This window comes from Zootermopsis nevadensis, unplaced genomic scaffold (assembly GCF_977971745.1).
Source record: "Zootermopsis nevadensis isolate Lab colony 2312 unplaced genomic scaffold, Znev_1.0 Znev_ptg000002l, whole genome shotgun sequence".
In the NCBI taxonomy this organism is placed as follows: Eukaryota; Metazoa; Arthropoda; class Insecta; order Blattodea; family Termopsidae; genus Zootermopsis; species Zootermopsis nevadensis.
Genome location: NW_028259134.1, coordinates 10,719,153 through 10,736,005, shown reverse-complemented (window position 1 = coordinate 10,736,005; position 16,853 = coordinate 10,719,153). Strand labels below are relative to the sequence as shown.

The 16,853-nt window shown below is 35.3% G+C and overlaps 3 protein-coding genes across 8 annotated transcripts in view; 2 read left to right on the top strand and 1 right to left on the bottom strand.

Moving 5' to 3' along the window:
- Positions 1-3,282: 3,282 nt before the first annotated feature.
- Positions 3,283-5,172, bottom strand: LOC110833690 (COP9 signalosome complex subunit 9). Of its 2 annotated transcripts, none has more exons than XM_022072061.2 (3): positions 4,977-5,172; positions 3,756-3,828; positions 3,283-3,432 (listed from the first exon to the last, which is right to left on the bottom strand). In XM_022072061.2, exons 1-3 carry the CDS (start codon positions 5,106-5,108, stop codon positions 3,395-3,397), a joined length of 243 nt encoding a protein of 80 aa, XP_021927753.1. In that variant the 5' UTR covers positions 5,109-5,172; the 3' UTR covers positions 3,283-3,394. The 2 variants fall into 2 exon arrangements, with proteins under 2 accessions (XP_021927753.1, XP_021927754.1); XM_022072062.2 differs by lacking the exon at positions 4,977-5,172 and adding an exon at positions 4,203-4,457.
- A 1,642-nt stretch (positions 5,173-6,814) lies between these two features.
- shu (inactive peptidyl-prolyl cis-trans isomerase shutdown) lies at positions 6,815-15,292 on the top strand. Of its 2 annotated transcripts, XM_087355427.1 has the most exons (9): positions 6,817-7,051; positions 7,414-7,506; positions 7,668-7,896; positions 9,118-9,379; positions 9,920-10,109; positions 10,276-10,473; positions 11,276-11,387; positions 13,099-13,200; positions 13,525-15,292. In XM_087355427.1, the coding sequence occupies exons 3-9, from the start codon at positions 7,858-7,860 to the stop codon at positions 13,741-13,743; spliced, it is 1,122 nt and encodes a 373-aa protein (XP_087211553.1). In that variant the 5' UTR covers positions 6,817-7,051; positions 7,414-7,506; positions 7,668-7,857; the 3' UTR covers positions 13,744-15,292. The 2 variants fall into 2 exon arrangements, with proteins under 2 accessions (XP_087211549.1, XP_087211553.1); XM_087355423.1 differs by lacking the exon at positions 7,414-7,506 and having other exon boundaries at positions 6,815-7,051.
- Positions 15,293-15,861: 569 nt separating this feature from the next.
- LOC110833688 (putative phosphorylase b kinase regulatory subunit beta) overlaps positions 15,862-16,853 on the top strand; it is a 32,028-nt gene continuing 31,036 nt past the window's right edge. The window contains exon 1 of one of the 4 annotated variants that reach the window (XM_022072043.2): positions 15,862-15,997. Coding sequence is in view for 2 of the 4 variants with exons in the window: in XM_022072049.1 (XP_021927741.1) it covers positions 16,727-16,758 (32 nt within the window). In the remaining 2 variants the exon portion in view is untranslated. Of the gene's footprint in view, positions 15,998-16,248; positions 16,449-16,711; positions 16,759-16,853 lie in introns of those variants that run through there. The other 3 variants (XM_022072042.2, XM_022072050.2, XM_022072049.1) reach the window with 3 other exon arrangements.

The window sequence follows — 16,853 nt, the reverse complement described above, 5'->3', positions numbered from 1 at the left end:
TCATAGTTTACATTTGCTAGATTATTTTGGAGTCACAAGGTCCTTTTCTGAAGTTGAAATTAATCTTCTTCTTTTTTATTCTTTAATTACAACAAAAGTGGTAATAGAAAAACTTTTTAATCGTAACTTTTCCTTGCATGCTTATTTTTATCCTTTGAGCTTTAGAAAATGTACTGTCATGGCAAAGCACAAATCATTTGTTTCATATTTTTGCCACTAAAGGAATGTGGAAATTCGTATAAGGAAGTTCGTATTAAATTAATCATAAATGAAACACTGCGTAACAGTGAATCTGAAAAGAGTTTTCAAACTAAAATACCCTGTCTTGATTTATCTTATGATGTAGTTGTGCTTCTAAGAGAAATTCATTTTTGTACTCTTAAGACTTCATTTTAGCTGAGTTCCTTTGTACTTTTCTTCCAAGTCCAGGGTTAATTCTCACCTCCAATGTTCATTTGGGTTTGGGGTTAGGTATTTTTGCTGATTGTAAAGTTTTGTAAGTGCTGCCAATACTAAATTTCATGGATTATTTTAGTCAGGGTAGATGTTTTATATAGACAGGACAACAATTTGGTGCTTTTGTTCAGACCTGAAGCCTAGAATTGAACAACCACATGGACATGAAATTCGTAAACAGCTAAAAAATTTACTGATTTCATCTGTAACTGAAGACTGATATATTACCAAAATTGGAAGCAAACTTGTAGGAAGGTATGGGTTATTAATATGGTATATCTGGCATTTATAAGATTATTGCAGTCAAATTTTGGGATAGTATTTTTCACCAGAGTACAACTCTTTCATACAGTAACTAATGAACAAACTAACTAGATGGCTTAGGGAACCCGAAGGTTCATCACCGAACTAACCAAAGTCCTCTACCAGTCCCTGTCCTGGGCCAGCAAAATCCTAGTGCCCTTCCATACAGGTCCCCTTCAAAATCATGATAGTCTGAACACATCATACATCACATCACTGTTGGAAAGAACATTTTATAAATCAAATTGATTAATAAAATATATTTATTCTTCTGCCAAGATGTCACTATATTTTGGTTAACTTGACTATTCCACATTTTCTGCTAACTCTATTTATGCTGGCTAGGGATGAATTATTAAGGGTTTGGGAGGAAGGTTCTGAGGCCCATTTTATACACCTTGTATGTGTCAGCACTTGGTTGCAGGGACTATGGAAAACCCATGATAAAAATTTGTTAACTGCTTCATTATGCTTTTGTTGTGTCAGTGAACTTCATTCTTTAAGAAATCCCTGGATCCTGGTGTTTTTTACATAGGCTATTCACTTCTGTAAAGACCTCACCTTAGAGAGTACCTTAAATTGGGCCGTGTCATCATTTATCATTAATCACTTGACAGTATATATAATCTGTGGTACTGAGAGCATTGTCAAAAAAGAATGCACACAATAATAATTTAGCACAGGTAACTGTTTAATCAGAACTCCTGTGTAGTGAATGACCCCTACCACAAAATATAACCCCTCCTTATGCACTGTTTGCATGATGTGCACAAAATTAATTAAAACAGGGCTGACCATGTCTGTCTGCATGATTCAGCTCAAGAACTGCTGGCTATATTTGGATTAAATTTGTTGTGGAATTTATACCAATATTTCTTAATTTCCTACTCTCTGTAATACCAACATGGCAGATGAACAAACTCAAAGTCCTCTATACTGATCTCTCAACAGCAAGTTTCTGATAAAGAATCAGTAGAGAAGAAAGGGAAAGAGCATTTTAAATGTGATGTTTGTGCATTTTCATAAATATTGTGTAAAGTATATACATTACCTACAACTTGCTCATTTTGTTTGTTTATAAGATGTAGGTAAGTCGGTGAAAAATCTTGTTTTAAGAGGCAAACTTATGTTTTCATATTGCCTTAAATCTGTTGCAATGGTTATGTGGACAATACTGGTGGTAATGCTTCCCAAGTACATATATTTAAGCAAGGTGCATTCAGAAATTTGCAAAGAACACATGTAAACTATTCAAGTCTTGTTTGAAATGCTACCAGTTTGGCAGGTATATTCTGAAGATGAAGTTCTCTGGCAATGTTAATGCCATTTTTGACCATGTTTTGTGATTATTTAATTTTATTAACCCATTTATCCAGCTGCTTTAGGAAATACCATAAATACAGTAAGACTCCTCACTTGTGAGTTGAAATTCCATAGATGGGTGAATTTCTTAGTCAGACAAGGAATCATGAATGCCACAAAATATATACTGTTTCAGAATATTCTACATACATACTGAAAGATAGCATTTACTAAAAGGCAACAATCAGAAATAAAATTTATTTCAGCAAAATACTGGAACATACATATTACCCTCATCTAAGCTGCATTATGATATACATGTAAACTTGTCAAAATCATGTCATAAACCATACCTTCAATTACTGCACCATGCATATTGCCAGTGCTCACTTAATGCAGGATAGCTGTTACTTTCATGATACTGTACATGATTCTTCTGAGAACCCTTATCTTTAAAAGAAGAATGCCAGCTTCAGTGCCTACTTTATATGCTTTCATCTGTACTCCTTAAATAATTCTTAGATTACTTAACAGTTCTCTTCCTCAACTTTGTAGGTTCTGTAAAATTGGAAGAGATGGATCTTGAATGGTAAATAGGTAAGCATGTGCAATGTAGTGATCATATATTTGAGGATACACCGAGGGAAATGATGGCTGCACCAAGATTTTAATCTACTACTTCCTTAAGTATGAGTATAATCGGTAAGCACTGCAATAAAAACCTGCTTCATAGAATCATGCAAAATATTTAATCTTGGCCTGCAGTTCATTCCAATTATATCTTTACATCTGCTGCTACTTGATTTTGTTTAAGTATATTAAACTACTGGGAATGCAAAAACAAACTTAACAGAAAAGATGTTTATTCATTACAGAAAATCTCATAAAATTGTGGCCACTTATTCATGTGCTTCCAGAAGATGTAATATACAAATCCTGAACTTCGTGTTATAATTGTGATTCACAGACAGTATAAGGGCATCAGTTCTGGTAGGTAATAAAAATTCTGGAACTGATTATTTTTGTACTGTTGTAAAACCTATACATTCTGCACAGCATGTACTTGGCATCCAATGGTTTCCTACCAACAGGTACATTAACTGTTACTTGTACCTATTTAAGAAATCAAATTCAATCAGCTCTCTCAAAGAGAAAATAAGCACAGTGCAGGGAATAAAATATTAGGAATATGTGATTTCAATATAATATGGAACTATATAATAGAACTTCAATATAAAGTCTTTATTTCTGATGTCAAGTCCTGTTCAAGAAATATGTAGATGCATAGTTCTGCAATAACAGGTACCATGGTATGTGTACAAATGATACTGTATCATTGCAGGTCGTCGTCATCATAAAGATCATCAAAATCTGAAAATAACAAATTTAATTAGCATATGGGAAAAAATGCTGGCCTTGTGCCCACTATACCAACTGTCACTGTATTTGTGACAGTTCTGCTTTTCTTCTAATAAAAAGAGCCCTTCCATTGCCTTGAGAAATGTAACACATATTGTGTACCTTATTTAATATCAATGTTCTGCAAATTACAACAAAACTATTTTAGTAATAAGCTGTTTATCAAACCTAAACCATATACATTTGATGGGCAATTAGAAAACTGACATCTTCTAAAGCAGTCAGTTGATGAAATTAGCTACAATGTATTATAACAACAAATTCAATTGGTTTACCATTGAAGAATTCGGCATGGACTGCCTTTTCATTAGCTGCCAAATCCATCAACAATCCACTGGATCCACCCACCTATAAAAGTAGTGAGGTTCAATGGAAAATATAAATGCTAAATGTGACTGGTACAAGCTGTGTGCATAACTGTTTCATAATTAACACCTCACATTAACTGTAAGTACATAAGAGGTGACAACTGTAAAGGAATCTTCATAATGGTAAACATACCATTTGCGGAGAACACAATTTTTGATCCGCAGAAACGTGTTTCAAGTTGAAAATGATAGGGAAATCAATAAATAACAATGTTGATTAATATTATCCCAAAACCAGATGGAATAATGTTGTTTAACAACCCTGTCTTAATGCAACTATTAGCTCTTCCAGTGTTCTCTCACAGCTTCTGCGTAAACCCACTATTGTCATTTCCAGATATCTAAACATGTTACCTCTTCTAAATCCATGTACGGGCCGGCACCTTCTGGAAACATTTCATCAGCAACTACTGTGGGTTTCATAATTACAACTTATTGGTATTTACAGTATATTTCCTCAACAGTTTCGAAACCTTATTGCCACTATTGGACAAACTACAGTACATATTTTCTCAATTGTAAACAAATAATTTATAATCTATGAGCCTTGGTATTACGAACTAAACACAGTACACCACATAAAAAAACAATCCACAGAACAAAAGCAACGACAGCCATATCTGTATTTCTGTGGCAGCAGCAATCAGGTTACCTATGATAGCAGTAGCCTACCTTTTGCTACAGTGAGGCATTAGTTGTTATGAAGACCGATAATACCAATACTTTTACATCTGGCATTAATTTAATATCTGTGCAAATTTCTGATATGGTTCCTGCATAAACATGAATTACATGAGATATGTTGTCTCCGATGGAAACCCAAACAAGCACAAGTAGGATTTAAGGTTTTCACGGCGAAATCTGAAGATTGCTGTTTTCTGGGTTGCTATACCGTGCAAAAATCTACCAGACTACACGGCGCTAGAACCCAGAAAACATTCATCTTCTGATAAACAGTGATATGAATTGGGGAAGGAAAAAAATTGACAGTGGAACCACGGTTCCGGAGAATCTGACGTAAATACGTCTTTGTATTTAAATTATATTTAGACAATAAATACAATGAAAGGAAGTTTATATATTAGCTTTATTCTAAATTTCGTTTGTTGCCATCATGAATGTTGCTACCTTGTGGTCTTCTTTAAATTGCCTCGATCTTCCCAAGTAGATGATATGACAACTCTTCTGCATGTTCATCGTATATGATGGACAAGGGTGTGTTCTTTTGAGCAGGAGCAATTTCCAAGTACTTATCTTCATTCCACAGGAGAGTTTGCTGTTGAGCTAGCAGCAATTCTACATCACTTGACAATTCTGTCTTCTACCCATTTTATATTTTCTTCCTCGGCAGTTTGTTGTTTTTTGGAAAAATCCATCGTTAACTGTAATGTTGTAATGTTTGTACAATGGAGTATTAATGAAATAAGTAGCCAACGTTTTATTGTATCTTTCTTCACAATTCCTATCAGATAAGTAGATTTGTGAATCAAGTTTCTCTTTATATGGACGTTGAAACTGTAATCATCGTCAAATTCTCTAGGTAATAGCGTTACCACATTATTAACATCTACTGGAACATTGATTACTTATCCCGCTATCCCAAATCCACCCATTTGATGTCTTAACATCCTAATTTGCATAAATGGAAGTCTAGGGGATATTAATCTTTCGCTTACGCAATTTAGAGTAGGCAAATCAGTGGGGTATAGTGGATACACAAATCCATTACTCCTAGACAATATAGGTATTTGCTGCTTATTTAAAGATAGCCAGCATGTTGTGCATACCTTATATTGAGATACAGTTTCATTTACAAACTCCGTACCCAATATATCTAAATGGCTATCAGTAACTTGTTTCAATTCTTTTAAAACCATAACCGATCACATACATTGCAAGCGTATCCAAATCTATTTTCATTAAAATGCTTATGAAAATATTCGGTTGCTTTGTCATACCTTGGTTGTGCGATTGTTGTAAAAACGCTTGTACTTGCTAATGATGTGGAAGCATTAACTTGCAATAATTGCTTCTTGCGATTTCTATATTCCCTCATACGCTCAGCATTAGTGTTTGGTATTTTTTTGGAAACTTCAGGTTCATTATTCAATACTTATATTTTTTTACGTTTTCTGTACTGTCTCATATATTCTGCATTACGGACTCTTTTATCTTCAATGTCATCCATCTTGTTATCTCTACATAGTATGACGCAACGCACAAACGCAGCAGTAGCGTGAAGTGCGATGCGCCTTTATCCCTTACCCCAAACTTTGTTCAATTGTAAGAGACCACGATGTCCACCCACAATGACCAATTTAATCAAAACTAAAATGGAGAGGGTGAAGGGCAGTATCACAGATTTCTTAAAAATTCTTATATAAGATAAGCACAATATTATCTACTCTACGACGCACTTCTTCTACAAGCGATTCATAGCTCAGTTCTTTCCGCAATAACGATTGTTGACTGCAGTAATGAAACACAACAATGCCGAATAAACAGATGACATAATTAGTTTCTTAGGTAAAGGAGTGGATTGCAATACGGTTTATTCAGGCAATTATACAGCATGCATAATAAATGAGAAAAGAGCCTTATGGCATGCTCAGCCAATATTGTTGTAGGCGTGTGTTAGAAATTCGAATTCTTTTTCTTGCATTGTTATGCACGCAGGAGTTCATATAAAAGCTGACCATTGTCGGTCCATATTTACACATTCTTGGTATGGATCTTACACATCTTCGTAACGATGTTTTTTGCAGAATGACCCTTCCGTATAGACGTATTTACGTCAAAAGATATCAATTAATATTTTCGTATTCATAAGACAGTTCCATTTTAAATCTGCGTCATATGTACATGAATACATCAACAGCCATGTACGAATGTCTCTGGTGGTAAGGGAAGGAACTAAATGATAAGCATGGATAAACCCATGTTGGTTATTTGTGTTTTATATGAACCGTGATGTGTACCACAAGTGACTCAAACGCATTAATTGTCGACGGTCTCGCATACTCATTGAGATATTGGGCCTTGCGTACGTATGGGGGTTTGAAGATGCAACGGAAATTATCTCGACATTTTGGTGTTGAAGTTTTTCTTTGTAGTTTTTAAATTTTTAAAATGGATACAGTAGATGACTATTCTGAAGTACAAATGTCGCCAGTAGTAAAATTAACTGATGGCATTGACATGAGGTAAAACTGACATGATTTGAGTTTTGTTTCTTTGAAGGTGGAGGCGATCTCCATTGTGTCATCATTGGCGCCATAATAGTGTCCTGTGTTTACTGTGTGATGTGCATATCCTGTTGTGTCTTTATTGTTTCTCACACAAATTCCTTATGTCTTTCATGAGATGTTCTTCTGGTCGGACCTATATAAAATTTCACATGCTTATTATTACAAACGTGTGAAAGAAATTAAATGTTCTTGATTTTATCCATTTTTGGCTTTGACATGAATTAGAAGATAAATTTCCATCATGTGTTTATTAATTTATTTCTTCTGTAACATGTTGGTAGATACAAATATATTTGTTTTTTGCATTTTTTCTGCAGCTTACTATTCAGGATTTATGTAACGCAGAGCAATATGTAAAGGATTATTGTGAGATTTTCAGTGCTTCTTGGTCCAAACACTCTATCTTCTGTGTATGTACTGAGTTTTATGTTATAATTCCATTTACAGATATGGGAAAAGATGAGTTATGGATGTGTATACATTTGTAAATTTGATCATTATTGAACTATTGATACACTAATTTTTCACCCTTAAAAAGTGAAGTTAATATTTGTTATGTTCATTGTTGCAGGAAATTAATAGATGATTCTTTTACAACATTTAAAGTGGATGTCAGTGACAATGTTGAAAACAATGTCTCCTACTTTGATAAAGATGAGTTACTGCAGTGTGTTAATTTTGATTGTATTAATGCTGACTCAGATGAAGACAGTAGTAGTGTAGAGCCAGAAGAAACTCCTTTTCAAAAAATTGCTTCAAAAATGACAAATTTAACACAGGATGGAAAGGTTAAGAAACGGGTATGTTGCTTAAAGTTGTTATATCAGTTTGTTTTTTGTTGAAAGCGTTCTTATCTTCCTCAAACATTTCCTCTTTTAGTTTGCCTGCTGACACCAGGACCTCTGTGTCTTCCCATAACTTTTTGTCCTAAGTTTATTCCATGTCTTTCTTTCCTTCTGTCTTGCATATTTTGCAAACTATTCCTATAATTGATTTCAGTCTCCATATTGGGTATTTTGCTTTTGTTTTCATGTTTAGAGCCTGCTTTGGAATTGTCATTACTAATTCTTAAAATTCATCCATACCATCTCATCCACCAGAATAACTTCCTCCATGTTCCAAAAAAGGTCACCATGATGTTACTTGCTGAAGGTGCAGCATTGAACCTTTTTCCACAGAGAATTTGCCTGATACCACTTCACTGACTGTCTTTGTTTCTGGTTCAGAGTGGTGCAACTATGTTTCACTCCCATCACAATGTGTGCCCACTATTTCTCCATGTTATCAAACCACTCCAAACGTTATGCAAGGCTGGTCTTCTTTTTCCTGTGTGATGTCTGTCAATTGTTGCAGGACCCACATATTGAAGATCTTTGAAAAGTACAACTTGTTCAGTATTCTTCATACAGCTGCTTTCCCTATATCTAGTAGAAGCAACAGTTTTTTTTAACAATTACATATCTGTATGTCAAAATGATGCTGTTCACCTTCTTAGTAATGGCTTCTGTCTGTGCTGACTGTGGCCTGCCACTGTGATGGTGACAATTGATATGTGCAGTTTCTGAAAATATTCTCTTGGCCCAGCTACCAACTTTGCTGTGATTGACAGCATGATTCCCTTACATCTTTTGTAGTCACTTATGGATATTTCAAGTAGTTTTCTCACATACCAAGAAATCAGTTATAGCACATTGCTTTTGACAGATATCACTGAGAGCCTCCTTGTTTCAGAATTGCTACAGTAGCATCACTTATAGGCAGAAGATGTATGAAGGATAAAAATAGGCTGGAGGAATGTGTCCATACCCAGTAGAAGTGACAATGCTGCAGAATAAATTTTGATCTGTAAAAGGAAATGTGACACTGCTTTTGGAGAGAGACTTGCACAAAGTAAATTTGCATAGCAGCTTTATGAATAAAATCACGAGTAACACACATTTATATGTGATTCCTTCAGTCTGATTGTGATTAATTGGGTTAAAATTATTCAAAGACAATTTTGCCATTTTTCTATCTTGTAGGAAATTCAACCAGGTTCTGGGTGTATAGTCCCTGAGAGAGCTCTTGTAACAGTCCACTACAATGCTTATGTCGAATATGGTGATGAACCATATGACTCAACTTGGTTGCGTGGATACCCCAAAATGGGTCACCTTGGGCAGAGTTTCATCATAGGGCTTGATATTGGCATTGCTTCCATGAAGAAGGGAGAGACTTCAAGGTTTCTTTTGCATCCTGATGTTGCTTATGGAAAATTGGGCTGTCCACCAAGAATTCCACAAAGTATGTTACAATTGACTGATTGATTTTAGGTATACAGTATTGCCTTTAGGTTTATATAGCAATGAATGTGTTGTTGATTATAAATGGTGAAATGGTTATTATGACATGATTAATGGTTTCTCACTCATTATCTGGAGTGGTACCAAAATAGCCAGTTACTGAATTTGATACAGAATCTTGTGAATATATCTAACACTAAAGCAGTGATACTTAGATTTTTATTACCTTTACATTTTGAGGTGTAGTGTGACTCCTTGTATCCAGCATATTTGTTTCTATTCTCCCATAGAGAATGGTGTTTGAAATGGAATGTTGGCTTTGGAACTATTCAGATATTGGTAGCCTGTGTTTACATGAGTGTCAAGGTAGGTCGATTAGTTTGTTAATGCATTGAACAGTTGCCAGTGAATGACTCAGTCTCAGTGAGTCTCTCTCTCTGAACTGTAAAATTTAATACAGCTATATTACATCACTGGAAAAACTGTTGTACATATTAACAAGATGTAATTGAAGTTGAATGAAAACCGCTCTTCCATACAGATGCTGAATTGCTGTTTGAAGTGGAGTTAGTGAACTTTACAGATGATACTGCAGCTAAAGCTCTTGAAGGTCTCAGATTGGACGATTGTGAAATAGTAACCTTTGATACAATTTTTAAGGCTGCACAAGTAGAACACTTAATAGGCAATGAATTGTTTAAGAAAGATCAGTTCAGTCAGGCCATAAACAAGTAAGTATTCTTTGCTTTGGGGAAATCCATGAAAAATTTATTAACGAGTCTTGTAAGGTCGCATCTTGATGTGTGTTTGATTAAATAATGAGTAGGTCCATCATGGATATCTTGCTAATTTGTATAAAATTGGTGGCAAAAATGCAAGTGTAATTCATTATTGTAGATACAGGAAAGCTGTCAAACTCCTTGAGAAATGCAATCTTAAAGATGAAAAAGATGAAGCCCAACAGCGGCATATGCTGCTTAAGTTGTACATCAATTTGGCAGTGTGTTACAACAAGCAGAAGGCGTCTAGAAGGGCATGTGTTATGTGCAAGAGTGCACTTGACATCCAGCCAAGAAATGCCAAGGCCTTATTCAAGTAAGTTTTGTAGTCCTTTTGAAACTGACATGGAATTAAATATCATTGGAACATACTCCAAGAGATCACAAAAGTGTATTTCTTGAGATTACATTGTGTTCGATTAAAAGTTTATGCATATTATAGTATTAACAAGCACTTATTTCATGTGAACTGAAAATAAAATGTTTACATGTTTTGGTTCTTAGAAATAAGTTAGTGTAAAGTTGACACCTGAAACTGTTCTTGACTGTATAGAAATATAATATCTTTCATCAAGTCCACTTGGTTTGAACAAATAGAGTGGAAGAGGGGTAAATATTTCCTTGTTTTTAGGATATTTTGACCGGAAATGACATTGTAGGAAAAACAGTACTAGAAAAAATCAGAACAATACTTGACTTTGATGAGTGATTAGATTTAAGTGAAAGTGATTAAGGATAGTATGCTGTGCATGTATAGCCAAACTTTGCATTGGCTAGTTTATGGATTCACTCACTTGAATGTAGGATATTTGATGTGCTGCCAACTGCTAAGTTATGGTTCAGGAAGGGAAGATGTTCACACCCTCTTTGCCTTTTAGGTATACCACCAGTTTGATATCACTGTCTTTGAAAGATGTGCCCCAGCACTCACAAGAAAACTAGAACACCACCCTGGCTTGACCAAATTTCCCAGCCTCATCATATGTTTACTCAATATTGAAGTATCTTTATTAGGATATTGATAGGGTCATAAAATAGTTTCAGTATCTGAAAAACATTCTGGAATGCAGTGCACTGCACTACAATGAATATGATTGGTATTTTTTTTTATTCTGCAGCTTTGGAAGAGCTCTTCTGATGTTAAGTGACTTTGATCAAGCTAAGTGTCGCCTGATAGCTGCTCAGAGGATTGAACCAGAAAATATTGAAATTTCCAGTGAGCTGAAGAAGGTTTGTAAGCATAAAATATCTTAACCAGATATATTTCAATGTGTCATGCTGTTTTTCTCTTAGTGTGTATGATGTGTCATGCCTTATGTACAACTCCACCATGTTTGCTATGATGATTTTCAGCAGTGTAACAAATGTGGTGTCTTTATTAGCTCTTGTAGTTCTGAGTGGAAGTACTTAATGCTTTAAAACTGTATTGGGTTCAAGTGTTTGTTAGTCAACATTACGACGGTCCAGCAAAAATGTCAATGACAAAGTAATATGTGAACTGCTGCAAGATAATTAATGTAGTGATGTTTCTGGTTGCAAATACAATTGATATTGACTGGAAAATATTAATTTTGTTAAATAGCCAACAAAGCATCAATTCTGATAATGATGTCAGTGATAATAGTGGCTTGCATTGTGGTACATGGACATAGGTAATTACTTAGAGACAACATTTACTGTTTTGTTGTCAAGCCCAGCCTAAATGTTAATTTAGAAGATCATAATCTAACTGCCTTTACTTAGAGACTAGCTATATTCCAGGTCACAGATGCATCCCATGACTTAGGAACAGGGATTTGATAGTGCACTGTTTGGTCAGAGCTGCTGCCCAATTCATGGTGGAGCTGTGTTATATGGCTTTATGCTACATAAATTGAATCCTTGGATATGACATACATCTGTTTTTTTATGCAAAATGTTTCAAGAGAAATGTGAGTGTGGTATTTGGATGAATGCAGTATTTTATAGGAAAGTTTGTGGTATTGTGAGTTTTCAAAATTGTGTAATACCACATGAAGACAGTTCATTGAAGGTTATTCATCATTCTTGTGGCCTAGGAGACGAGTGTGTTAATGAAAATATGTGAATGTTGTATATTTTGGTGCCATGCATACATCATTACCTTGCAGGTATTAGGATAAAACAGTTACTGTGATTTCCGTGTAATAGTATCTTCAAATTTGGAGCATTTATATTTCCTGCTACTTTTGACATAGTTACCACTTCTGCTGCCAGCAGGCTGAATTTGTGGATATGTCAGAGGCATACTGCTGGCATTTTTTGCATTATTTTTGTATTTCATATAATTGATTTTGCCACTTCTGCATTTTAAACGTGCCAGATGTAAGTAGTTTTAAAAAGGTTGTAAAGATTAATTGTGCCAGATTTAATTGGTAATTTATTATTCCATAACTGCTCTTAAATTCAGTTATGCATGTGATGTGTGTGAGCATTGTGCATTCAGTGCACAGCTGCTCGCTCTTCTTGTGCTTAGACTGCAGTCCTCATCCAGTTGCTATTGTAACTGAGGTTTCAGGCAAGAGCCATATCATTATATACTGTAAATGATGTCTGAAGTTGGTTCAGCATTGTTAAATAACTTATGAATTCAGAGTGTAATTGTATTTGTTGTTCTTTCAGTTGTGAGTATGAAGGTGGCTGGCATCTGGGTTGTAACTCCATGTCTGGTAGAAGCCTTCCAGCATTTCAGAAGTACTTGCTGCTTCCTTCACCTTGATGATGGAGGCAGCAAGTACCTCTGAAATGTTGGTAAACTTTTGTCAGACTACATGGCATTACAGCCTAAAAGCCATCTTCAAAGTGAAGTCCTTATTGCAAATTTTTACCTTTATAATTTGTTCCTGTTCATTGATGTAGTCTCAGTCTACATGTACTGAAGACTCCATGCCTTAACCATTGTAATATTAAGTTTCATTTGCAGCTGGATAAAAAACAGAAAATGTATGAGGTTGGTGTCAAAACGTTTTCCCAACGCATGTTTAATAGTGCTTCAGAAAAAGGAGATACTGAGCCTAAATCAAAGGTGAGAGAACATTTCTGTATAAACATAATTTTTTTCCTGTGTGATAATTAGTTTATTAGAAAATTGAACGTTGCTCTACTATTAAAGAGTACAGATGGAATAATTTTAAAATGTATGTTACAGAAATAGTGTGTTATGACTAGATTCATACGGCTCAGGTTGGGAATCAGGGGCAGGCCTTTGTGAATATAGTATTGATCTTTTGGGTTCTGTGAAGGTGGTGAATTTCTTGACCAGCTGAGTCAGTATTAGTTTCTCAAGGATTCTGCTTCATGGAGCTTGATTTTGTGTGTTTTTAGTAATAATTAATGTATTTTTCTGCAGAAATGTGTAGTGTCAGCAGATTTCGAAGATTCTGCAAGGACATACCTGACAGAGTTTCGTAATGATGGTGAAAAAAGTCAGATGCCACTACCCACAGGATTGACAACACAAGAAGAGTTTTGTATCAGACAGATTTCCCAGCAGCTAGGATTAATTGTTTTTGTACAGGATTGTAGGGGAGAAAAGATTACTTATGTATCAAAACCTGAACCTGAATGAGGTAGTGTTACATCTTATTTTCATAAATTATCATCATATACATTAAGGAGTTGCCGAGTAGGTCTATTTTCTCATTGGTACTCGTCCTGTTGCAGCCATCTTGTTGGATGACAAATGTCTCCTCTTTCACATATTCTGTAATCCATTGTTTGTTTAACTGTATTACTGATTGGCATTTCAAGATGCTCTTTTCTGTGTGATAACCTTAAAATATTCTGAGACAGAACTTTATACGGTAGCATTAAGAGGTCTTTAGAATATTGTATTTATCATTTAGTGTTCATACACTTGCAGCCAGTTGAACCACTTCTGCATTTTTCAAGGTGACAAGCCAGTTCTTCATCTTCTCTCATCTGTGGGGAAAAGGTTAAAATCCCATGGTGCAAACTTGGGACAGTGCCTCCATGCCATGAGTTGCTGATGCATGTGCCAATGAAAAATGTTGGTGTTTCATCAGATTCAGAGGGTGGAACAGCAACTGAGAACCAAAATTACATTCTCTGGATGTCTCAGCTGTCTTATGATTAGAGAATGCAACTTCCTGCACTTCTATCACATTTCCGTTATTCCACTGGATGGTGGATGTTGTCTGCTGCAGAGGTTGTATTCTGAATCCTAACCATCCTTGAATCTGTGATGCCAGTCATGTCTTGGACTGGGATATTGTTGTTTTGCCATACACTTTCCAAAAAACATTTGCAGCTTTAATTTTCCCAATGCTTGGCAAACTTTTAAAAAAATTCCAAGTGTTTTTACTCGAAATGCACAAACAAGCAGTATGTTGCAGCGATAATTTTGCTATATTTGCTCTTGCCCCAGAGTTTTCTGAAGCTACCATGTATATTTATCCTTCCTCATATGGGAATGGGGTATTTAAACCCCTGTACTACAAGGCTGCCTGCCAGACTTTAACTTTGGGATTAATGGTGTAGCCATGTGGTACTGCAACACTAGGCCACCTGGACCACATAAGCTATGATGCAGGACAGTGTCAGAATGGAATAGAATTTATTTACATTCCATTCCATAGATCTAAGCCAAGGATGTATAATGTCACAATAAAATAGATTAAATACATATTTTTAACAACTCTTTACAGACATCCGATATAATACAATGTTACAATAAGAAGAAGTGCTGGCTTAAATACTTTTATGTCATGATTTAAGCTTTTTATAATGGGAGAAAGGTTATTGAGTAAGTTAATTCCCTCATAGTAAACACCTTTTTATATTTGCTGAGGTTTGCATTTGGCTCATGAAGGTTATGTCTGCAGCTTGTATTTGTATTGTGTACATCTGAATTTGTTTGGAATTTCTTCCATGTTGTCCACAACAAATGATTATGAAAATAAGAATGTGCTGGCTAGTGGGAGAATATTAAACTTCTTGAATAATTCCTTACAAGGGACTCTCCCTGTAATGCCTGCCATTCTAATTGCATTCTTTTTGACATAAAATACTTTTTTGTGTTTGTTGAGTTTTCCCAGAATATTATTCTGTATAATAGAATGGAGGTAAACAAAATAGACTAATTTAAAGTTTCTATATTCATGATTGGTGCTAATGTTCTCATAGCAAAGTATCCAGAACATCCTCCTCTGTCCTTAACCCTTACCAGGGCATGGTGGTGCCACCACGCCCTGTATCCAGAACATAGTTTATTGATAATAAATACATGTTTTCCAATTTAAGTTACTGTCAGTATGCCAAGAAATTTAGTTGTTTCTACTTTTTTCAGTTGTTTTTTTAATACTTACAATGTTCAAAGTAATACATGTTTTGTTGTTATATAGTGCAAAATGAGAGTTTATTAGCTTTAAACCATGTGTTCAAATTAGCAAAGTTACCATTCATGCAATTTTGAAAGTAGTTAGCTTCTGAATGTGAAGTAATTATACAAGCATTATCAGTGAAGAGTATAGGTTTAGACTGTGTGTTGATGGTTGCAAGCAGGTTATTGACATACACGAGGAAGAGCAAAGGACCGAGTACTGAACCTTGAACTTCCTGTTTTGTAACATCCCAGTTTGAGTAGGTGCTATGGTATGAATCTCTTGATTTTTTTCTACTTGCTGTTTCTTGTCCATGAAGGTATGATTTAAACCACTATTGTCAGTGAGTTTGTAGATGTCAGAACTTATTGCATTATCTCCAGCAAGGATTATTTCTGCCAAAATTTCATCAGTACCTAGTGATGTATATTTTTAACTTTTAAAAAACAGTCTCAAACTCCAGATAATACTACCTCATCTGTAAGTATTTCAGTTTTGCTTTTCTGTTACGTCTAATTGTTGGTTACTTCCACACTTGTGCATTAAAATTTCTGAAACAAATATTTTTATGAAGTACTTTTGGAATTGATTATGTATACTCTGAGCAGGATTTGAGGTTTTCACGGCAGAGTCCGATGATGGCTGTCTGTGGTATAGCGCCGTGTAGTCTGGTGAATTTTACCAACGTTTCAGAAATCAAGCAAAGCGACGTAAAATTTTGCGCAGTAAGACGAAATACAGATGTTTTTGACATGGAGTCCAAAGCACGGCGCACATCAAACCCATGCCCTAAATAGAACGAGACCAGCCATACTTATTTTTCTTCTGGCACGATTTGACCAAAGTTTACCTAATTTCCTTTACAATTATATGAAGGTTTTAGAGGGCATGTGGCACATTCTATGGATCCTGATCCTGAAGACTGGAACAGGTAAATGGGAATGATGCATCATATTTAACAAAAAGAAAAGAGAGTCACAAATCCGTGCAACACACCGTCTCTTCTTCTGAGCAGATTTATGCAGCTATGCTGGTAATATCTATTATCTGTGCATGCAGTATTTGCACTTGTAAAAACGAGCACGAAAAAGTCCACCGGCCACAACCGATCCAGTTACGTTTTTGCATTGCATTCAATTCATGAGGTCATTTGGTAAAGTGCTATTGGGAACATTGTGAGCCGCAAAACAGCTGATATAAGTTTTGTAAATGATAGTTTCGAAATGGGTGTCGGTTAGAATGTAAATACGTGTTGACTTGATGCATTTTTAAATTTGTATTGGTTATGATACGCTGTTTTAATGCCATATTATCTCTTGCATGTTTGACATTGAAG